Source organism: Dama dama, chromosome 18, assembly GCF_033118175.1.
Source record: "Dama dama isolate Ldn47 chromosome 18, ASM3311817v1, whole genome shotgun sequence".
Classification (NCBI taxonomy): Eukaryota; Metazoa; Chordata; class Mammalia; order Artiodactyla; family Cervidae; genus Dama; species Dama dama.
Genome location: NC_083698.1, coordinates 8860568 through 8878260, shown reverse-complemented (window position 1 = coordinate 8878260; position 17693 = coordinate 8860568). Strand labels below are relative to the sequence as shown.

Genomic DNA, 17693 nt, shown 5'->3' with positions numbered 1-17693 from the left:
TTTTAAAGCTTACTTCTAAGTTCTATTTCTTGACAAGGTATAAAATTTCATTAAGATGTGTTTAAATATTACTGTAAAACCACAAGAAATATTAGTAACTTCAATTTTACAAAGCAGAACAAAAAAGTTGGCAGGGACTAAAATACAGTAGATCTAGCAAACAAATTTCATTTATTATAGCAGACAGCACCAATACCTTATTGGAATAGAGACTCCTTCAAATATTTATCTAAACATTTTAAATGTTAAAAAATCTCTCCTATCCAGGTAAAGTACAGTTTATTCCTAATATTTATACAATACCTATACCTAATTATGTGAAATACATAAAAATATCACATTCACTATTTTCAAATAATTTTAAAACTACATTAAAAGTACTTATAAACAATTAGTAAATATTTTGTCACTTTAACATATAAAAGATTCAGGGGAGGTAATGAAACTATTCTGAAAGCATCTGAAATATAAGGTAGTATATGGTTAAAGCCATGAAAGTCATTAAAAGGGCTGAATAACTTGTAGTAAATCATTCACAACATTTAAAAGTCAAATGAACCTGAAAGACTAACTATGCTAAATACCCTTAACACTGTTAATAACATACATAAAAAGTAGAAAAAGATATTTTCTCACAGGATTAGTAGGCATATTAAATATAAGTTCCTTAGGCAGTTAGCAAAGAAACTGAAATTAGAATCCAGGCTTTCTTTTTTCTTTTCTGGAACTACAGCCAATATGCCAAACAACTGGCTCAATGACAATTCACTTAGCTATTTCAGGTAAGAGAATGCCTATTCCCTCAAATACAGCCAGCCTGCTTTTACTAAGGACCGGCATCATAAACACAGAAGTAAGATTCTTACGGACAAGCAGGGTCTTTTTAAATAGCTTGTCTGGCATGACAGAACTGAAATATTATCTCATTCAGCTTTATGGAACTAAACACATAGCCAAGTTGGGGCTTGAGGACGAAATTTTGCCCTTCAATACATTAATCATTACAGGATGAATGAACCAAACAACAGGAAAACAAGATTCTATTCCATTTACCCTTACCAAAGACATTTAAAGTTCATTTCTCATTATAGCTTTTTTCACTAAATATATAAAAAACTGAAAGCATAAAACTATAAAAAACCAAATTTTTATACTTACTGAATAAGGAGGGGTAGGCAGGGAAATTTTAGAAATAAGCTTTAATATGTGCCCATTTCTTTTATGAATAATATGAAAAATAGAAGTATTAATAATTACTGAGTTATTTTCATCCAAATGTTCACATAGAGGAAAAGGATGTGGTAAAGGTACACGGGATTCAACCTCATAAATGTCTTCATCTTGTTCTTCCAACCACGAGTCACTAAGTTTCACAGTTGCCAAATAGGTCTTGTAAGAATCCATTCTAGCAGTTGTAGCTGCTAATTTTCCTCATTTGCTTTACCAGTTTTCCACTACACTAAAAAGTTCTGTTTACTTTATAAAGATATACCATAGCAGTATGAAAACTTTTCTTTAGCACTATCAAATAAACATAAAAATTAATTCATACAACAACAAAAGAAAAAAAAAAAAACCCACAAATAAGAAAAACTAGGTCCCCACCAGTCTTCAGCAAAACAAAACAAAGAAACCAGAACAAAACAAAAAGACAAAACTAAAAACAAGTAAACATGTTTTTAATTAGAATAATGATTAAAATGTTGAAGAATGAAAGAATGAAAATATAAATATCGAATTAGCTAAGCAATAAAACTGCTTTCGCTATCAAATATGTCTGTGGAAGTAAAAGCCTTCCCAGAAAAACCTGGCAGGGAAAGTCAAGTTTGAAGTCTCCATAGAAGCAGTCTTAAGAAACGTAGTTGCAACATTATTTCCCTTGTTCTTGCTGCTTCACTCAATGCTCTTCCGAACTGAGGTATTCAAATAGCCTCACATGCTGAGCCAAAGTATTCTAGTCAGTGTCCCCTGAGGAAAGGTCAGAACAGAGGGTGTGGTTTAATGTCTGTACCTATAGGTACACTGACAGGTGGAATCTGAATTAACACGCCCAAATAAAAGCCTGCCTAACAGGATCCAAGTTCCACGTCAGAGCTCTGAAAAGGATATTTAGATAAGTTTATAATGCTTCTAAGATAAGCTAGTGTTTTTCCATTCCATTAAAAAATGGTTTAATTTAAAAATGTAAAATCAAGAAGGTCTGAATCCACATTATCAATCAGTTCTTCAACTATACCCAATAATTGTAACTCTTTCTGGAAAACTAAGTATTTCCTCTTGATATTTCCTTAAAATAATACTCATTCTTTTGAGTAGTCATTAAAACTAAATATAGACGGTTTGGTTATAACCTATTTCTACACTGAATTATTTACAGAGTAGTTGTTAAGGAAAAAAAAAACCCCTCTTTTTAAAAGCTGCATTGTATAATTTACAATAGCTGATAACTACACCACTTAAGCTACACTCTGAACTCTGACTAAGACTTAACAGCACAAGTTGTATATAATGGCCCTCTGGTAGCTTCAGAAACCTCGACAATAGTGAATAAGCCAGTTACTCAGATTTTTTAAAGCTGAACAACATGAAAGTTGTTTTAAATAAATGAAAAAACTTTCACTGTGGTGACTTTTCTCTACCCAGTAACTAAATATCCTTAACTCACAAAACCTTATCTGCTATGGGAAAAACCCACACTAAACCAAGCTTACCAACAAAAACCCATTTTTATAGCTACTTTCACTACACAAAATATCTTCAGAGGAGTCAATATCCAAGTCCTTCAGTCGGTTAATATTTAGGGCAGGGAAAATGAGATTTTCTACAGAAAGCTCAGAATCTATAGTGATATGGTTTGGGATGGGGGAGGAGCACTGCTGCCTAGAATTCCAGACAAGGCAATGACAAATTCCTATTTATTATGATTTCTTATATGAGGGCTCCAGTTAGTTTTGAGAAGACACCTTAACATCTGTACCAGATGGAGATACAGCCCTACAACTGATGCAGCTGAATCTGACTTTCTTGGGGCTTTAGCAGTTACAAAATCATCAATATCCTAGATTTTCAGCTTTATGAACTGGCTGGACCCTTGCTCGGCATTTCAAACACCTCTCAAAATACTCTTTCTCAGCTCCTTCTGCAAATTACAGTTTACTTTGATAATCTGGTGCCCAACTTCTCTTTATTCGAAGAAAAAAAACAAAAAACCCTGAAAGTAAGACATATCCTTTTATAAAAAGAAATATTTAGGTCAAGGGAAGAACTAACTACAAAGAAAAAAGAGAAAAACTAGGAGGAAAAAAAACCTCAAAAAAGCAGCAGATTAAGATGACTCAGAATGGGGCAAACGGCCCTCACAACAAGAGTACATTAACTGATGGCACGATTCATGTTCAGAAAGGTGACCCTGAATTAAAATAATTCAAATAACAGTATGTTTGTAAGAGAGTGCAAAACAGCTCTCCCCCAAACAGCATATTAACAGATGGTATATTACATATATTGATGTTTAGATAGGTGACTTGAATTGGAATAATTCAAACAATATATTCTTTTTCTTGAAATTTTAGAAAGCACAAAACACCCTTTGCAATCAAAAACAGTTAAAATAATTTCAATTTTTAAGAGGCCACCCTTTTAATTTTCTAGACTAGCTCATCATTCCCTGGTTTCAGGTAATCAAGATTTGCAATATATGTTTGAAGGCTATTAATCTGTGGAACAGAGTTATGTTTAGCTTTACTTTAACTGTACAATGTCAAGTCATTTAACTTTTTTCCCCAGAAATATTTCCCTTAACTTGTAAAACACTTCTGTTGCTCTCTTTTGTATTTATTTTATTTTTCTAAGCTCTTTAAGAGATACTAAATCCTGGCTACAATACCCTAACAGAGCCCTGACTGATGCTTATAAAATGCACAAGAGGAGCAACACCTAACAGCAAATGTATTTCAACACTTTAGTATAGCTTATGTTTAAAATGTAACAAAATGGTTTGTTTTTTTGTCATAACAAAATGACAAGACAAAATCTTAACAGTACTACTGTTTCATCCTCAGAAAAAGGCTCCTTTTTGGAAAAAATATAGAAATATGTACCTTAAGTTCCATCATTCTAAAAAATGATTGTTTATAAGTTCATGAGAGTTACCTATAATAAAAATCTTTCTTTGGTAGTAAATTTCTCATTCATTGTTTTCTTCTAACACCTAAAGGAATCTCTTGGTAAATAATCTCCTCTGGCTCTAAACTACTTCTGGATTCTAGAAAACTTTAATTGCTAAAAGACTATTTCCCACAGAACAGACTGATTCCTATTTGTACTTGATCCAAAAATCAAGAATCTGAAACCACACTCTCACAGATAACTTTTCTGCAGAACCACAGACTACTAAATAAAGATTGAATACAAGCCTGAATATATGTATGGTAGCCTGTCTCGGCAAAAGAGAAGTGAAATCCATCACAGAAAATATATCATTACATGGATTTGGACATACCATGGGGCAAATCACTTGTGAAATCTAATACATAAAGCAAAACATTCCTCACAGATACTATGAAATCAGACTATAAAGGTAGACATCCTGATACTTCATAAGGAAAATGATTACTTATTATTTTATTAAAGCAAGATACATCTATGGAAACTAAGTGAAAGTGAAAATGTTAGTTGCTCAGATATATCCAACTCTTTCCAACTCCATGGACTGTAGCCTGCCAGCTTCCTGTTGATGGGATCCTCCAGGCAAGAACACTGGAGTGGGTTGCCATGCCCTCCTTCAGGGGATCTTCAAACCCAGGGACTGAACCCAGGTCTCCCCCACTGCGGGCAGATTCTTCACTGTCTGAGCCATCTGGGAAGCCCATGGAACCTAAAGCAGTCTCCAAACTTAAAGCTAAGTATAAGGCTTAATTACGATTTTCCAGTAAAGTTATATAACATAAAACCAAGCCAGTTTTTAAAAAAAAGGAAAGAAAGGACCTTGAATATTTGAAAATATTTACTTATACGTTCGGGCGTTTTCATTGAAACTCCTCCCCAACACCAAACAAAGGCCCACAATCCCAGACAATAATCTCTCTCGCCATCTTAAAGGCAGTTTAATCCCTCTGACCCAAAGGCCACATGTTCCCCTTGTGTCCTGGATTCCACCTTCTCCCACCCCAATGATCTGGCTTCACAAGGCCCATTCCCTCCAACCTGCATATTCTACTTTTCCATGGCTCCTCAACATAAACATCTGAACTTTAAAAAAGCATCCTGCCCCTTTCAACTGTTCTGTTTTCTTCACAGCCAGGTGTCAAGAAATTGCTGTCTCTATTTCTCCAACTCCATTTCTGTAATTGTCTGAACTGTGAATTCCTCGTCTATCAACTCCACAAAACTGTTCTCATCAAGGTCACTGATAACACTTATATTGAAATATCCAATGGACACTAAATTCTCAGCATTCATTACCTTTCCATGGTATCTGACAGTTATGGAAAATCACTCCTCATCTGGCTTTTAAGACACTATTCTCTAAAAACAAAAAAAGACATTATCCTCTTGATTTTCCTTGCTCCTTCTCTCAATCTCTTTTGTAGATTGATATACCTTTATTCCCTTTTAAATCTCAGCACTCTACCAGTACAAAAATTTAGTTCTCTACACTCTTCAAAACCATAATTTTATGTCTTTAAAAGTGATGCCAACTTCTAATCTAGTCTCCCAAACTCTAGACTCTAGAGAGTATCTTTTCCCTCTATGCACTCTAAAACTGCACTCATTATTGATTTCTTTTATATCCCCCAACTCAGTAAATGAAATATACCAATAACTGAGCTGGTCAAGGATCTACGTGTGGTTTCTTTCCTCTTCCATTCCTTATCCCCTACATCCAAAGTCACACCAATTTCTATCAAATTCAACTTCCTACAAGTTTTAAAATCACTTCCCTCTTGCCCTAACTTGATTTCTACCCTTTTCACTTGGAATATTTTAACTAAGAGTCTCCTGTTTCTGCACATTCAGCATCTCTCCTCATTCTTTTCCTGCCCATCTATCCACCACATTGCTACCAAAGGAAATCCCCATAAGACACAAATCTGAGAGTATTTTTCTACCAAAAATATTTTAGTGATTCCCCACACTTTTCAGCATAAACTTAAAACTTTTCAACTCAGTCCTCAAGGGACACTGTGCTGACTGCTACAATCCTCTACTCTCTGCTCCCCACATCCCATCCTGGATGTTCTTAACACAAAACGACCCACTATCCTCAAACACATCATGCTGGCTTATGTCAACATGCTATGCCCTCTGACACAAATTTCCTTCCTGACCTACCCACTTAGTTTCCACTAGTAAGTCTTTTCCTTAAAAGACTCATTTTCCCTTGAATTACGATTTTACCTTCATTACTTCATGCAAAGATGGGCTCAATAAAGGACAGAAATGGTAGGGACCTGACAGAAGTAGGAGATATTAAGAAGAGGTGGCAAGAATATACAGAAGAACTATACAAAAAAGATCTTCACACCCCAGATAATCATGATGGTGTGATCACTTGAGTCAGACATCCTGGAATGTGAAGTCAAGTGGGCCTTAGGAAGCATCACTATGAACAAAGCTAGTGGAGGTGACGGAATTCCAGGTGAGCTATTTCAAATCCTGAAAGATGATGCTGTGAAAGTGCTGTACTCAATACGTCAGCAAATTTGGAAAACTCGGCAGTGGCCACAGGACTGGAAAAGGTCAGTTTTCATCCCAATCCCAAAGAAAGGCAATGCCAAAGAATGCTCAAACTACTGCACAATTGCACTCATATTACACGCTAGTAAAGTAATGCTAAAAATTCTCCAAACCAGGCTTCAGTAATACATGAACCGTGAACTTCCAGATGTTCAAGCTGATTTTAGAAAAGGCAGAGGAACCAGAGACCAAATTGCCAACATTCGCTGGATCATTGAAAAAGCAATAGAGTTCCAGAAAAACATCTATTTCTGCTTTACTGACTATGCCAAAGCCTTTGACTGTGTGGATCACAACAAACTGTGGAAAATTCTGAAAGAGATGGGCATACCAGACCACCTGTCCTGCCCCTTGAGAAACCTATATGCAGGTCAGGAAGCAACAGTTAGAACTGGACACGGAAAAATGGACTGGTTCCAAATAGGAAAAGGAGTACGTCAAGGCTGTATCTTGTCACCCTGCTTATTTAACTTATATGCAGAGTACATCATGAGAAATGCTGGGCTGGATAAAGCACAAGCTGGAATCAAGATTCTGGGAGAAATATCAATAACCTCAGATATGCAGATGACACCACCCTTATGGCAGAAACTGAGGAAGAACTAAAGAGCCTCTTGATGAAAGTGAAAGAGGAGAGTGAAAAAGTTGGCTTAAGGCTCAACATTCAGAAAACTAAGATCATGGCATCTGGTCCTATCACTTTGTGGCAAATAGATGGGGAAATAGTGGAAACAGTGGCTGACTTTATTTTTCTGGGCTCCAAAATCACTGCAGATTGTGACTGCAGCCATGAAATTAAAAGATGCTTACTCCTCGGAAGGAAAGTTATGACCAACCTAGACAGCATATTAAAAAGCAGAGACATTACTTTGTCAACAAAGTTCCATCTAGTCAAGGCTATGGTTTTTCCAGTAGTCATGTATGGATGTGAGAGTTGGACTATAAAGAAAGCTGAGCACTGAAAAATTGATGCTTTTGAACTGTGGTGTTGGAGAAGACTCTTGAGAGTCCTTTGGACTGCAAGGAGATCCAACCAGTCCATCCTGAAGGAGATCAGTCCTGGTGTTCATTGGAAGGACTGATGTTGAAGCTGAAACTCCAATACTTTGGCCACCTGATTCGAAGAGCTGACTCATCTGAAAAGACCCTGATGTTCGGAAAGATTGAAGGCAGGAGGAGAAGGGGATGACAGAGGACGAGATGGTTGGATGGCATCACCAACTCAAAGGACATGGGTTTGGGTAAACTCCAGGAGTTGGTGATGGACAGGGAGGCCTGGCGTGCCGCCTCCCTGACTCTTTGGGGTCGCAAAGAGTCAGATACAACTGAGCAACTGAACTGACTGACTTCACTAAACTTGCTCTCGTCAAGTAAGCAACATGGTCCCCTCACACACCCACCCTCAATCACCTGCATTAGATTTCAGAATCCACTCCTCAGGCTGTAAGTTGACCTGTCAGCAATAACTGACAGAATGATTCACTCCTTTCATTTCCAAAGAGCAGAAAAAGTGCCTATCAAGAGCATGGACTCTGAAGTCAGTCTGCCTGGCTTCAGTTTCTAACTTACACCTAACTTATAAGCCTGAGCAAGTTCTCTGGTTTCTATGCTTCTGCCCTGCACCCCTCTATCCCCTCAGTCTCTATTTAACAGGGTGGTCAAAGTGATCTTTTTGAAAAATGTAAGTGAGATCAGTTACTGAAAAAATCTCTAATGACCCAAAGCTGGAAACAACCTATATGTCCTTTGGATAAACTAACTGGTTCATACTCCTCGGCTCTCAAAAGAAACAAACAATTAACACACATAGATGAATCCTACATGCATTTTGTTAAGACAATGAAAGTAGACCCAAAGAATGCATAATGCATGATTTCATTTATGACAATCTGGAAAAGGCAAAGTTACAGGGACAGAAAGTAGCTAGTAGTTGCCAAGAACAGGAGGTGGAGGAGGGGCTGACTATGAAAGAATGGAGGAGCACCAGGAAATTTTGGGGAGACGGAACTATTTTGTATGTTTGTGGTGGTAGTTACATAACTCTACACATCTGTCACAACCAAAAGAACTGTCTACACACAAAATGAAATTTATTGTATGTAAAATTTTAAAAAAATTAACCAAAGTGTCAGGGAACCCAAAATGGAATAAAAACTGGAACAAATGATCATAATTGCACTAAAAATGAACAAGAAACCCACACTTCAGGGGTAGGGAGAAAAGATTTAACTTAAAATACTCTGAAAAACAGTACTTTCTTTACTGTAAGGCTAAAGACAAAAAAAGTCAGTCAGGTCAGTTCAGTCTCTCAGTCATATCCAACTCTTTGCGACCTCATGGACTGCAGCACGCCAGGCTTCCCTGTCCATCACTGACTTCCAGAGCTTGCTCAAACTCATGTCCATCAAGTCAGTGATGCCATCCAACCATCTTATCAAAAACAGTACTATACACAAATATTATACTCTAGTTAGTAGAACTGTTTCTCCCAGGGGTATATGTTAGCAACTGCAAAATTACTTTATGGGTATATATGGGTATGAAATTACTTTATAGGTATACATGGTTAACAAGTAAGTAAAACTACTATAGATAATGAGAGCCTGGTCTCTCATCTTTGGAGAACAAAGTTACAAAGGAAAGGGGAGAGGGTAGAAAGAATGCTGTGGTAGTAGTTGGGAACTGGAGGTGTCAGAATGAACTTATACTTTTATTATATATACAAACAGAAACAGAAAAAAAATAGATGCAAACTGTTTTTCAAACTGTCTGCTAAGAGGACCATGACACCTTACTAACAATAAGCACATATAGCATCCAGGTCTTGGCTTCAAAGTATCATTCTCTAATAAAGGGAACTTCTAATAAAATAAAACTCCCCTGGAGAAGGGGTTGATTCCAGGGTTGGGAAGGGAAAATACAAGATGGGCCTAGAGACTGATACTGTGAATGTTCAAAGGAGGAAGCACTATGAAAGTTCCCCAAGAGCCAACCTGAAAGAACTCTTCATGTCAAAGCCAAAACAGAACTATTACAGTATTTGATTATAGATAACCCATTGAAAAAATGAATAGCTATGAGTCTATATGAGGCCTGATTAGTTAAAATAAATGTGAGTGAAGAAATAGCTCTTACAGAAAAATTCCAATCAATAAATGAGGAACGATGAATGACGATCGAAAATCACCACTAGAACATCACAGTAACAACGGTACAGACAAGATCTACCAATGGATGCTAAGACTAGTGGGCAGAAGTTTAAAGAGAAACAGGATATTTGCATAGTATCAAAGTACTTCTCCCAAAATATTTATTAATTACAAGAGGAAAATAATAATAGAATGAAGAAACCCAGCAGATACCACAAGTAATGGAGATTAACAGCACTAGTAGTAAGATGTGTGCCTCTGAATTTGGTACATAGGGAAGGGCACATTCCTCCTGTGGTATTCTTTTTAAATGCATACGCTTCATATAATCATAAGAAAATATCAGACAAAATCAAATTGAGGGACATTCTACAAAGTAACTGGCCAGTTCTTCTCAAATGTCAAGGTCATGCAAGACAAAGCAAGATTCAGGAATAGTCAGTCTGGAGAAGAAAAAGACATGACAATAAATGCAAGGTGGGATTCTGGAATAGATCCTAGAACAGAAAAGGACACTAGTGGGAAAACTGGTAAAATCCAAACAGCTTATAAGTTTATAGTGATGCACCACTTTTCATTTCTAAGGTTTGATAATTATGGTTACACAAGATGTTAACATTAGGGAAAATTGAGTGAAAAGCACATGGGAACACTTGGTACTATTTTTGCATCTTTTCTGTAAGTCTAAAATTATTTCAAGGGCTTCCCTGATGGCTCAATGGTTAAAGAGTGTGCCTGCCAATGCAGAAGACACGGGTTCAATCCCTGATCAGGGAAGGTCTCACATGCCGCGGAGCAACTAAGCCACAACCGCTGAGCCTCTGCTCTAGAGCCTGGGAATTACAAGTACTGAGCCCATATGCTGCAACTACTGAAGCTCATCCGCCCTACAGCCCATGCTCCGCAACAAGAGAAACCACCACAGTGAGAAGCCCATGCAGAGCAAAAAGAGAGAGCAGCTCCTACTCGCCACAACTAGAGAAAAGCCTTTGCAGCAACAAAGACCCAGCATAGCCAAGGATAAATAAAAAAAATTTTTTAATTATAAAAAATAAAATAACTTAAAAATAACAAGTTAAAAAATTGTACCCAAAGACTCCACATCTCATTATGAATTAAATTCCAAGCTCCATATGCTCCAGTCCGCAGGTATCACCCTGACCTTGGCTCCCATACTTTCCCCACTCTTCAGTTTCGTCTGCATGGGCTTCTGTCAGCCATAAAGAGAAGCAGCACCGGACCACTCCAGGGCCTATACTCACTACTCCTTTGCCTGAAACATTCTTTCCCAACTTACCTACCGGCTGTCTCTGCTTGACTGTCACACTACCAGAGAGGTCGTCCTTAACTTTCCTATGTAAAATGTCCTCTTCCCCATCACGCTCTATCTCTCCTATTTTATTTTTCTTCACAGCAGGTATCACCATCTGGCATAGAATGTTTATTTATCATCAGGCTCCATCAGTATATCGTTAGCTCTATGAGACTAGAGACTTTGTTCATTTTCTTCAATGCTGTACTTCCAGTACTCGGAAGAGCAACTATTATATACAAGGTGCTCAATAATGATGAATGAGTGACTCTTCTCAAAGCATCATGCCCGCCAATAAGCTTTACTTGTTCTCACCTCACCCTAAACTTTCAGACGCTGCTCTCTTTTTTCTAGTCTCAGGGTACCCTATGCAGAGCTATTTACCTGAAAGTCTCTTTCACTGCAAAAAGGTACCATAGCAGTGTCGGCTCTGTTTTAGATTTTTATGTCAAGTTTAAAAAAAAAAATCAAGGTAAAAGGGAAATATTCCATTATGAAGAAGAATCAAATAATGCCTCATTAAAAGGGAAATAGAATACTAGTCATTTCACAAAGACAACTATCCATTATTTTGCAGTTAAAATAATTGGTAAAAATATTCATCACGTTCAAAATAATTTTAGTTATTAATGAGAATATCATGAAGTCAATGTCTTTAAACGTCTCTCATGGAAAAGCAGTAACTGAACTAAATTTAAAGAAAAATTTTCAAAGTTTCATTCCCACTGCTTTAAAAATGTAACTCATCTAAGAACTATCTAATTTTTATATTAAACATCAATAGCTACTTCAATCTTTTTATATAACAGGTTATTATTAGAACTATTCAGGAATTCTGTGAGAATAATGTGGCTATGATAATAATTCCTAAGTCGTGGTTCTCAAACTTTAGTCTGTATCAGTGTCACCTAAAGGACTTGTGAAAACACAGGTTCTGGGGCTCCATCACTCAGTAAGGCTCGGGCAGGGGCTGAGAATTTACACTTCGAGCAAGTCTTTAGTGATGCTTGTGTTGCTGCTTTGGAAACTGCACACTGGGGACTACTTATTGATCTAGGCAAAATTTCTGTGCTCTATTCAGCAATATTTTAACTAAAAAGATACAAAAAAATCTACATGACATATCGCTGCTTTAGTACTTAACAAAATGAGAATAACCAGGCTCCTAATGCACCTCAAAGGGCCCGCCCTGGTCACATAAGCTCATTTGATAAGCAGTAACCTTAGCCTGGGAAACAGTGCTTCAGGTGGATCTCCCACGCTTGCCTGTTGACAGTGTTAATGAATCATGGGAACGTTTCTCTTCAGTAGCCTGAAAAAACAAGTCCAACCACTCATCACTTCTGATTTATTTACCCTGGTCTATTTACCCATGGAGCTTGTCAAACGCCAAATATACTGCATTAACTAGCCTGTCCATAAATCACAATGGGTATCAGGTAGGAGCAAAAGCATTAACAGAGCTCAAGACTGAGGTCACAGTATTTAATAGTGGTCAAAAAAGGAAAAGCATTAACAGCTGTTTTCATGGCATAAAAGATAAATACAGAAGTTAAATACCAATGTGGCTGAAATAAAAAAAAAAGAAGGATCATGTGGAAATTCAGTACAGAATTATCTCTACTACATAACTTTCACATAATAAAATAAATAATTATGATGCATACACATTCAAGCATTAGAAGTGCTGAAAAAAAACAGCTGAAAATGCTTAAAGTGGCGCAGCTGACTTAGTAGAGCAGCATGTTGTTCAAGCGGCTTACACATAAGCATTCTAAAAGAAAGCCAAACCCAGCACTTAGGTTAGTTTTGTTAAAGACTTCAAAAGATATCAAAACTTAGTAGAAAATATGTATCTTTAAACTGTAGCTGCATTCATAATTTCAATGCTTGAGCTTGAGTTGGCTACACCTGAGGCTGATAAAAAATGTAATAAACATAATTCTTTGATACAAAAGTATAATGTCTTGTCAAGTTAATAACACCGTGAGGCTGGTTTTAATTGATGCCATTTCCTTAACAGCACTCAGAATGTTGAGAATGAAAAATAACTCATTGTGATTATGGTGAAGATGGGACCCCTATCATTCTTTGTGTAAATAGTCATCCTTTCTGTTTGTAAATATACAAAGATTTGAGTTTTCAGGAATACCACACGTTTTTTAGTTCTTTGCGGATGCTCAGGAAAGTTTATGAGTTACTGAAATAGAAAGGTTTTTCAATCCTTATGTAAAGCAAGCTTCAGAAAAACAAAAAATTACCCAAACAAAACAATTTCTTCTATACTATATCATATTTCTATCTCCAGAATTTATCTATGAAAACATTTCTGAGACCTACTTAACTGCATATGAGTACTTTAGATTGTTCAGACAATCAAGGTACAATCCGGAAGTTTAACAGTAGATACATGAAGATATATTCCACTGGCCAATCAGTAAATTCTCACTGCAATGTGTGGTAATGTTAGGGTTCTTCTGCTCTCAAAGACAGAGCCCATACTCTGTCACAGAACTGTATTCCAACAAAGAAGAATGAATCTGAGGAAAACTCTAATAGCTGAAAACTATTAGGAGGTTAAATATTTCATTGGAAATATATATTGCTTTGATAATGCCTTCTTAGTTTAATGCCAGTAGCAAATTACCCAGAGGGAAAAAAAAAGAATAATGGATTGATAATGATGTTAACCAAACAGTAGGTGGTTAACAAATTATTTCAATGGTCACTAAATAAGAGATGACTCAAAAATTGGTGTATAATCACTGACTTAACATAAAAATAAATGAACCTTGCATTAAAATATATACAACAATATTTGTCAAACTTGATACATCTAATAGTCAATGCTGCTGCAGAAACAGAATGATTTCTTGAAGGAAAAAAGTGGCATCAGTGGAGCCCAGACATCAGCAGAGACAAGAGATCAAACATATTCTTTCAGCTTCTCACCTTCCGTTTGAAATGCACATGGATTACTTAGAGCACACTGAATAAAGGTATCGGTGAAAAATGTTAGTAACACTGGCCCTGCAGCTGATGACAACGAGGCACCCATTAACAGGAGCGCTGCGATTCTACAGGCAAATTAAATCTTTAAAAAAATATGTGAAATTTGTTCATTTTAAAACAGCAAATAATTTTTAAAATTCTGCATAGAGTACTTAAGAGACACTTATAATACAGGGTGTAAACATTTTATAGACAGGGAAAACTGCAAGTTAAGGTATAAATACAATGGTATATACTCTTGAAAGTTCTATGAAAATAATACTTGAAGGTAGAAACTGCCCCTCATTCTAATTACCTACAAAGATAGTAAAGTGAGATATTCTAATCATATTTGTAAAAAGAATGCAAAAATCATGAAGAAGTTGTGGGCTTGATTTGTTGTATTTAACAGTACTGTTATGACATGTGTGAGCAGATGGTTTATTTTAGCATATCCGTATACTATCCCTTCAAATAAATATATATATTATAATGGAATACTTCATACAATGGTAAAGTTAAAACCTCTTTTGATGTCAAAAAGGTAATGTGTAGTAAGAGTCTAGAAAAATCTGAAAATTAAAACACTGAATTTTAGAATTTAAGATTCCATCAGTATATTATATTAACCCTTACCATTTGAAAAGAAGACTACTGATACAGTATTGGTTGTCACAAAAACAACAAATTATTAAAGAGAAACCAAACTAGATTCCTGTGAGACGCAGGAGAGAAAACATTTAGTTGTAGTTCCTCAACTTAAAAGAAAACCTACTTTAAACTCAGTGTATATTAGCAACATAAGGAGGTTACCTGACTACTAGTTTCACTTATGGCTTCCAGGAGTTTTTCAACTGCTGCTTGTAGTCGAGAGCTGATATTCAGCATAAGCTCTTCATTTTCAGGGTCTATTTCAGGTCCAGTGAAGCCACTCCTCACGAGCCGCTGTGACAGCTCCGTTCCTTCCTCAGTTACTTTGGACCACATGCTACTGTCATGTCTTGGAATGTCACTTCCAGAATAAGAGGGTATAGAGTCATCTGTAATCAGAATTATTTTGAAGGTATAAATCAATTATAATGAATCATTTTAGTAAAAACAAAAATTACAAAATAAAATCAAATTAAAACTTGAAATCATTGGAATCAAAGTGTTATTAAGATAACACTGTAACAAAACAAAATAGGCAAATTCAGAATGTAGTATTATTTGATGACCTACCAGGTATAAAAATGGGAAGAATAATACTATGCTAATAGGGCTTTGCATAAATTAATACTTAAGAGAGTTAGTAGTTTCCCTTTGATAAAAAATTTTAAAATACCTTTCAATAGATATTTACTAAGTGCCCACCATGTAGGGTTTACTAAGTTTTGGAGATATGTAGGTGGCAAGATGTGGTTCCTACCCTCAAGGGCATTACACACAAGTGTAATGAGAAAACAAATATTTAAACAACAACACAGAAGGAAAACACTGTGCAATGGGATATTCCAAGTGTATGGGAAGATGGAAGTGCTTGATTCTGTGTGGAGAAAACACTTTGATTTCTGAGCACTATACTGGGCAGCATCATCTGCTTGGCTAGACAGTAGAAGGGACTCAGACCTTTTTGTAACTGGTCACTCCCAGGTGGCTCAGTGGGTAAAGAATCTGCCTGCAATGCAGGAGACACAGGAGACATGGGTTCAGGGAGATCCCCTGGAGGAGGGCAAGGCAGCCCCTCCAGCATTCCTGCCTGGAGAATCCCAAGGGCAGAGGAAGCTGGAGGGCTACGGGTCCAAAGGGTTGCAAAGACTCAGTCACGACTGAAGCAACGGAGCATGCAGCTTGCAAACCAGGAAGAGGTCAGACTGACCGACAGTCCTAGTCTAAGTCGCGGCCTTATGCTTCCACACTGGCCTGTTTTCTAATGTAAAGAAAACTCAGGTCACATGGGCAGAAGAGAAAGCTTTGTAAGTGTTTTCCCTAAACTGAAATAAAAGCACAGGTTATTTATCACTTCCATGGAATACTGTATTCCTCTGTGGCAGCTTGCTACAATAAAACAGTGAAATTTCCTGAAGAGGAACTATCTGTTCTTTTATTAATGTGTAGCACATATTCATCAGTTACTGTGCAAAGTTAACAAATTAAGAGCAGAAGGAATTTTAATTTCCAAGGCACCTGGAGTAAACATTCAGTTCGATACAATCACCCAGGAGAATAAGAGCTGTTCTTTAAAATGTTCTGCTGAAGTAGCTGGTGCCATACGGAAGACTCTCAATCTCACGCAGTAAAAATGTCAGATGCAGTTTCAGACACGAGATCTGAAATCAGGACAATTCAGCGTTCTCTAAGGACCTCCTCTGTATAAGTCACTGGCTGAAGAACCCAAAACTGTATTCCAGAAGATGACTTAAAATGTTTGCTCTTATGTAGTGGTGGTGGTTTAGTCACTAAGTCGTGTCTGACTCCTGCTATTACATGTGCTGTGTGCTTAGCCGCTCAGCAAAAGTTAACAAATTTACTTTTAACTTCATGGCTGCAGTCACCATCTGCAGTGATTTTGGAGCCCAAGAAAATATAGTCTGTCACTGTTTCCCCATCTATTTGCCATGAAGTGATGGAACCAGATGCCATATCTTCATCACTTGAATGCTGAGTCTGAAGCCAGCTTTTTTACTCTCCTCTTTCACTTTCATCAAGAGGCTCTTTAGTAGTTCTTCACTTTCTGCCACAAGGCTGGTGTCACCTGCATATCTGAGGTTACTGGTATTTCTCCCAGCAATCTTGATTCCAGTTTGTGCTTCATCCAGCCTGGCATTTCACATGATGTACTCTGCATATAAATTAAACAGCAGGGTGACAATACACAGCTTTGACGTACTCCTTTCCCAATCTGGAACCGCTCCGCTGTTCCATGTCTGGTTCTAACTGTTGCTTCCTGACCTGCATACAGATTTCTCATGAGGCAAGTCAGGTGGTCTCGTATTCCCATTTCTTGGAAGAAATTTTCCACAGTTTGTTGTGATCCACAGTCAAAGGCTTTGGCGTAGTCAATAAAGCAGATGTTTTTTTGCAACTCTCTTGCTTTTACTATGATCCAGCAGATGTTGGCAACTGGATCTCTGGTTCCTCTGCTTTTTCTAAATCGAGCTTGAACCAGTTCTTGGTTCATGTATTGTTGAAGCCTCACTTGGAGAATTTTGAGCATTACTTTGCTAGCATGTGAGATGAGTGCAACTGTATGGTAGTTTGAACATTCTTCGGCACTGCCTTTGGGACTGGCATGAAAACTGACTTTTTCTAGCCCTGTGGCCACTGCTGGGTTTCCCAAATTCGCTGGCACACTGAGTGCAGCACTTTCACAGCAGTTAAAGCAGGAAGTCAGGGGAAACTGGAGGAACAGGCAAGTCTGGCCGTGGAGCCCTGACTGAAGCAGGGCAACGCACTGGTCATAGCAAACACCCTCTAACAACACCACAAGAGAAGACTCTACACTTGCACATAACCAGACAGTC

General features: G+C 37.3%; 1 protein-coding gene across 7 annotated transcripts in view; it reads right to left on the bottom strand.

Moving 5' to 3' along the window:
- AKAP9 (A-kinase anchoring protein 9) overlaps window positions 1-17693 on the bottom strand; it is a 163978-nt gene that overhangs the window by 42555 nt on the left and 103730 nt on the right. For 6 of the 7 annotated variants that reach the window (XM_061164862.1, XM_061164863.1, XM_061164864.1 and 3 more), the window contains one exon: window positions 15004-15230. In XM_061164862.1, coding sequence (XP_061020845.1) covers window positions 15004-15230 — 227 coding nt within the window. Of the gene's footprint in view, window positions 1-1158; window positions 1928-15003; window positions 15231-17693 lie in introns of those variants that run through there. The other variant, XM_061164868.1, reaches the window with a different exon arrangement.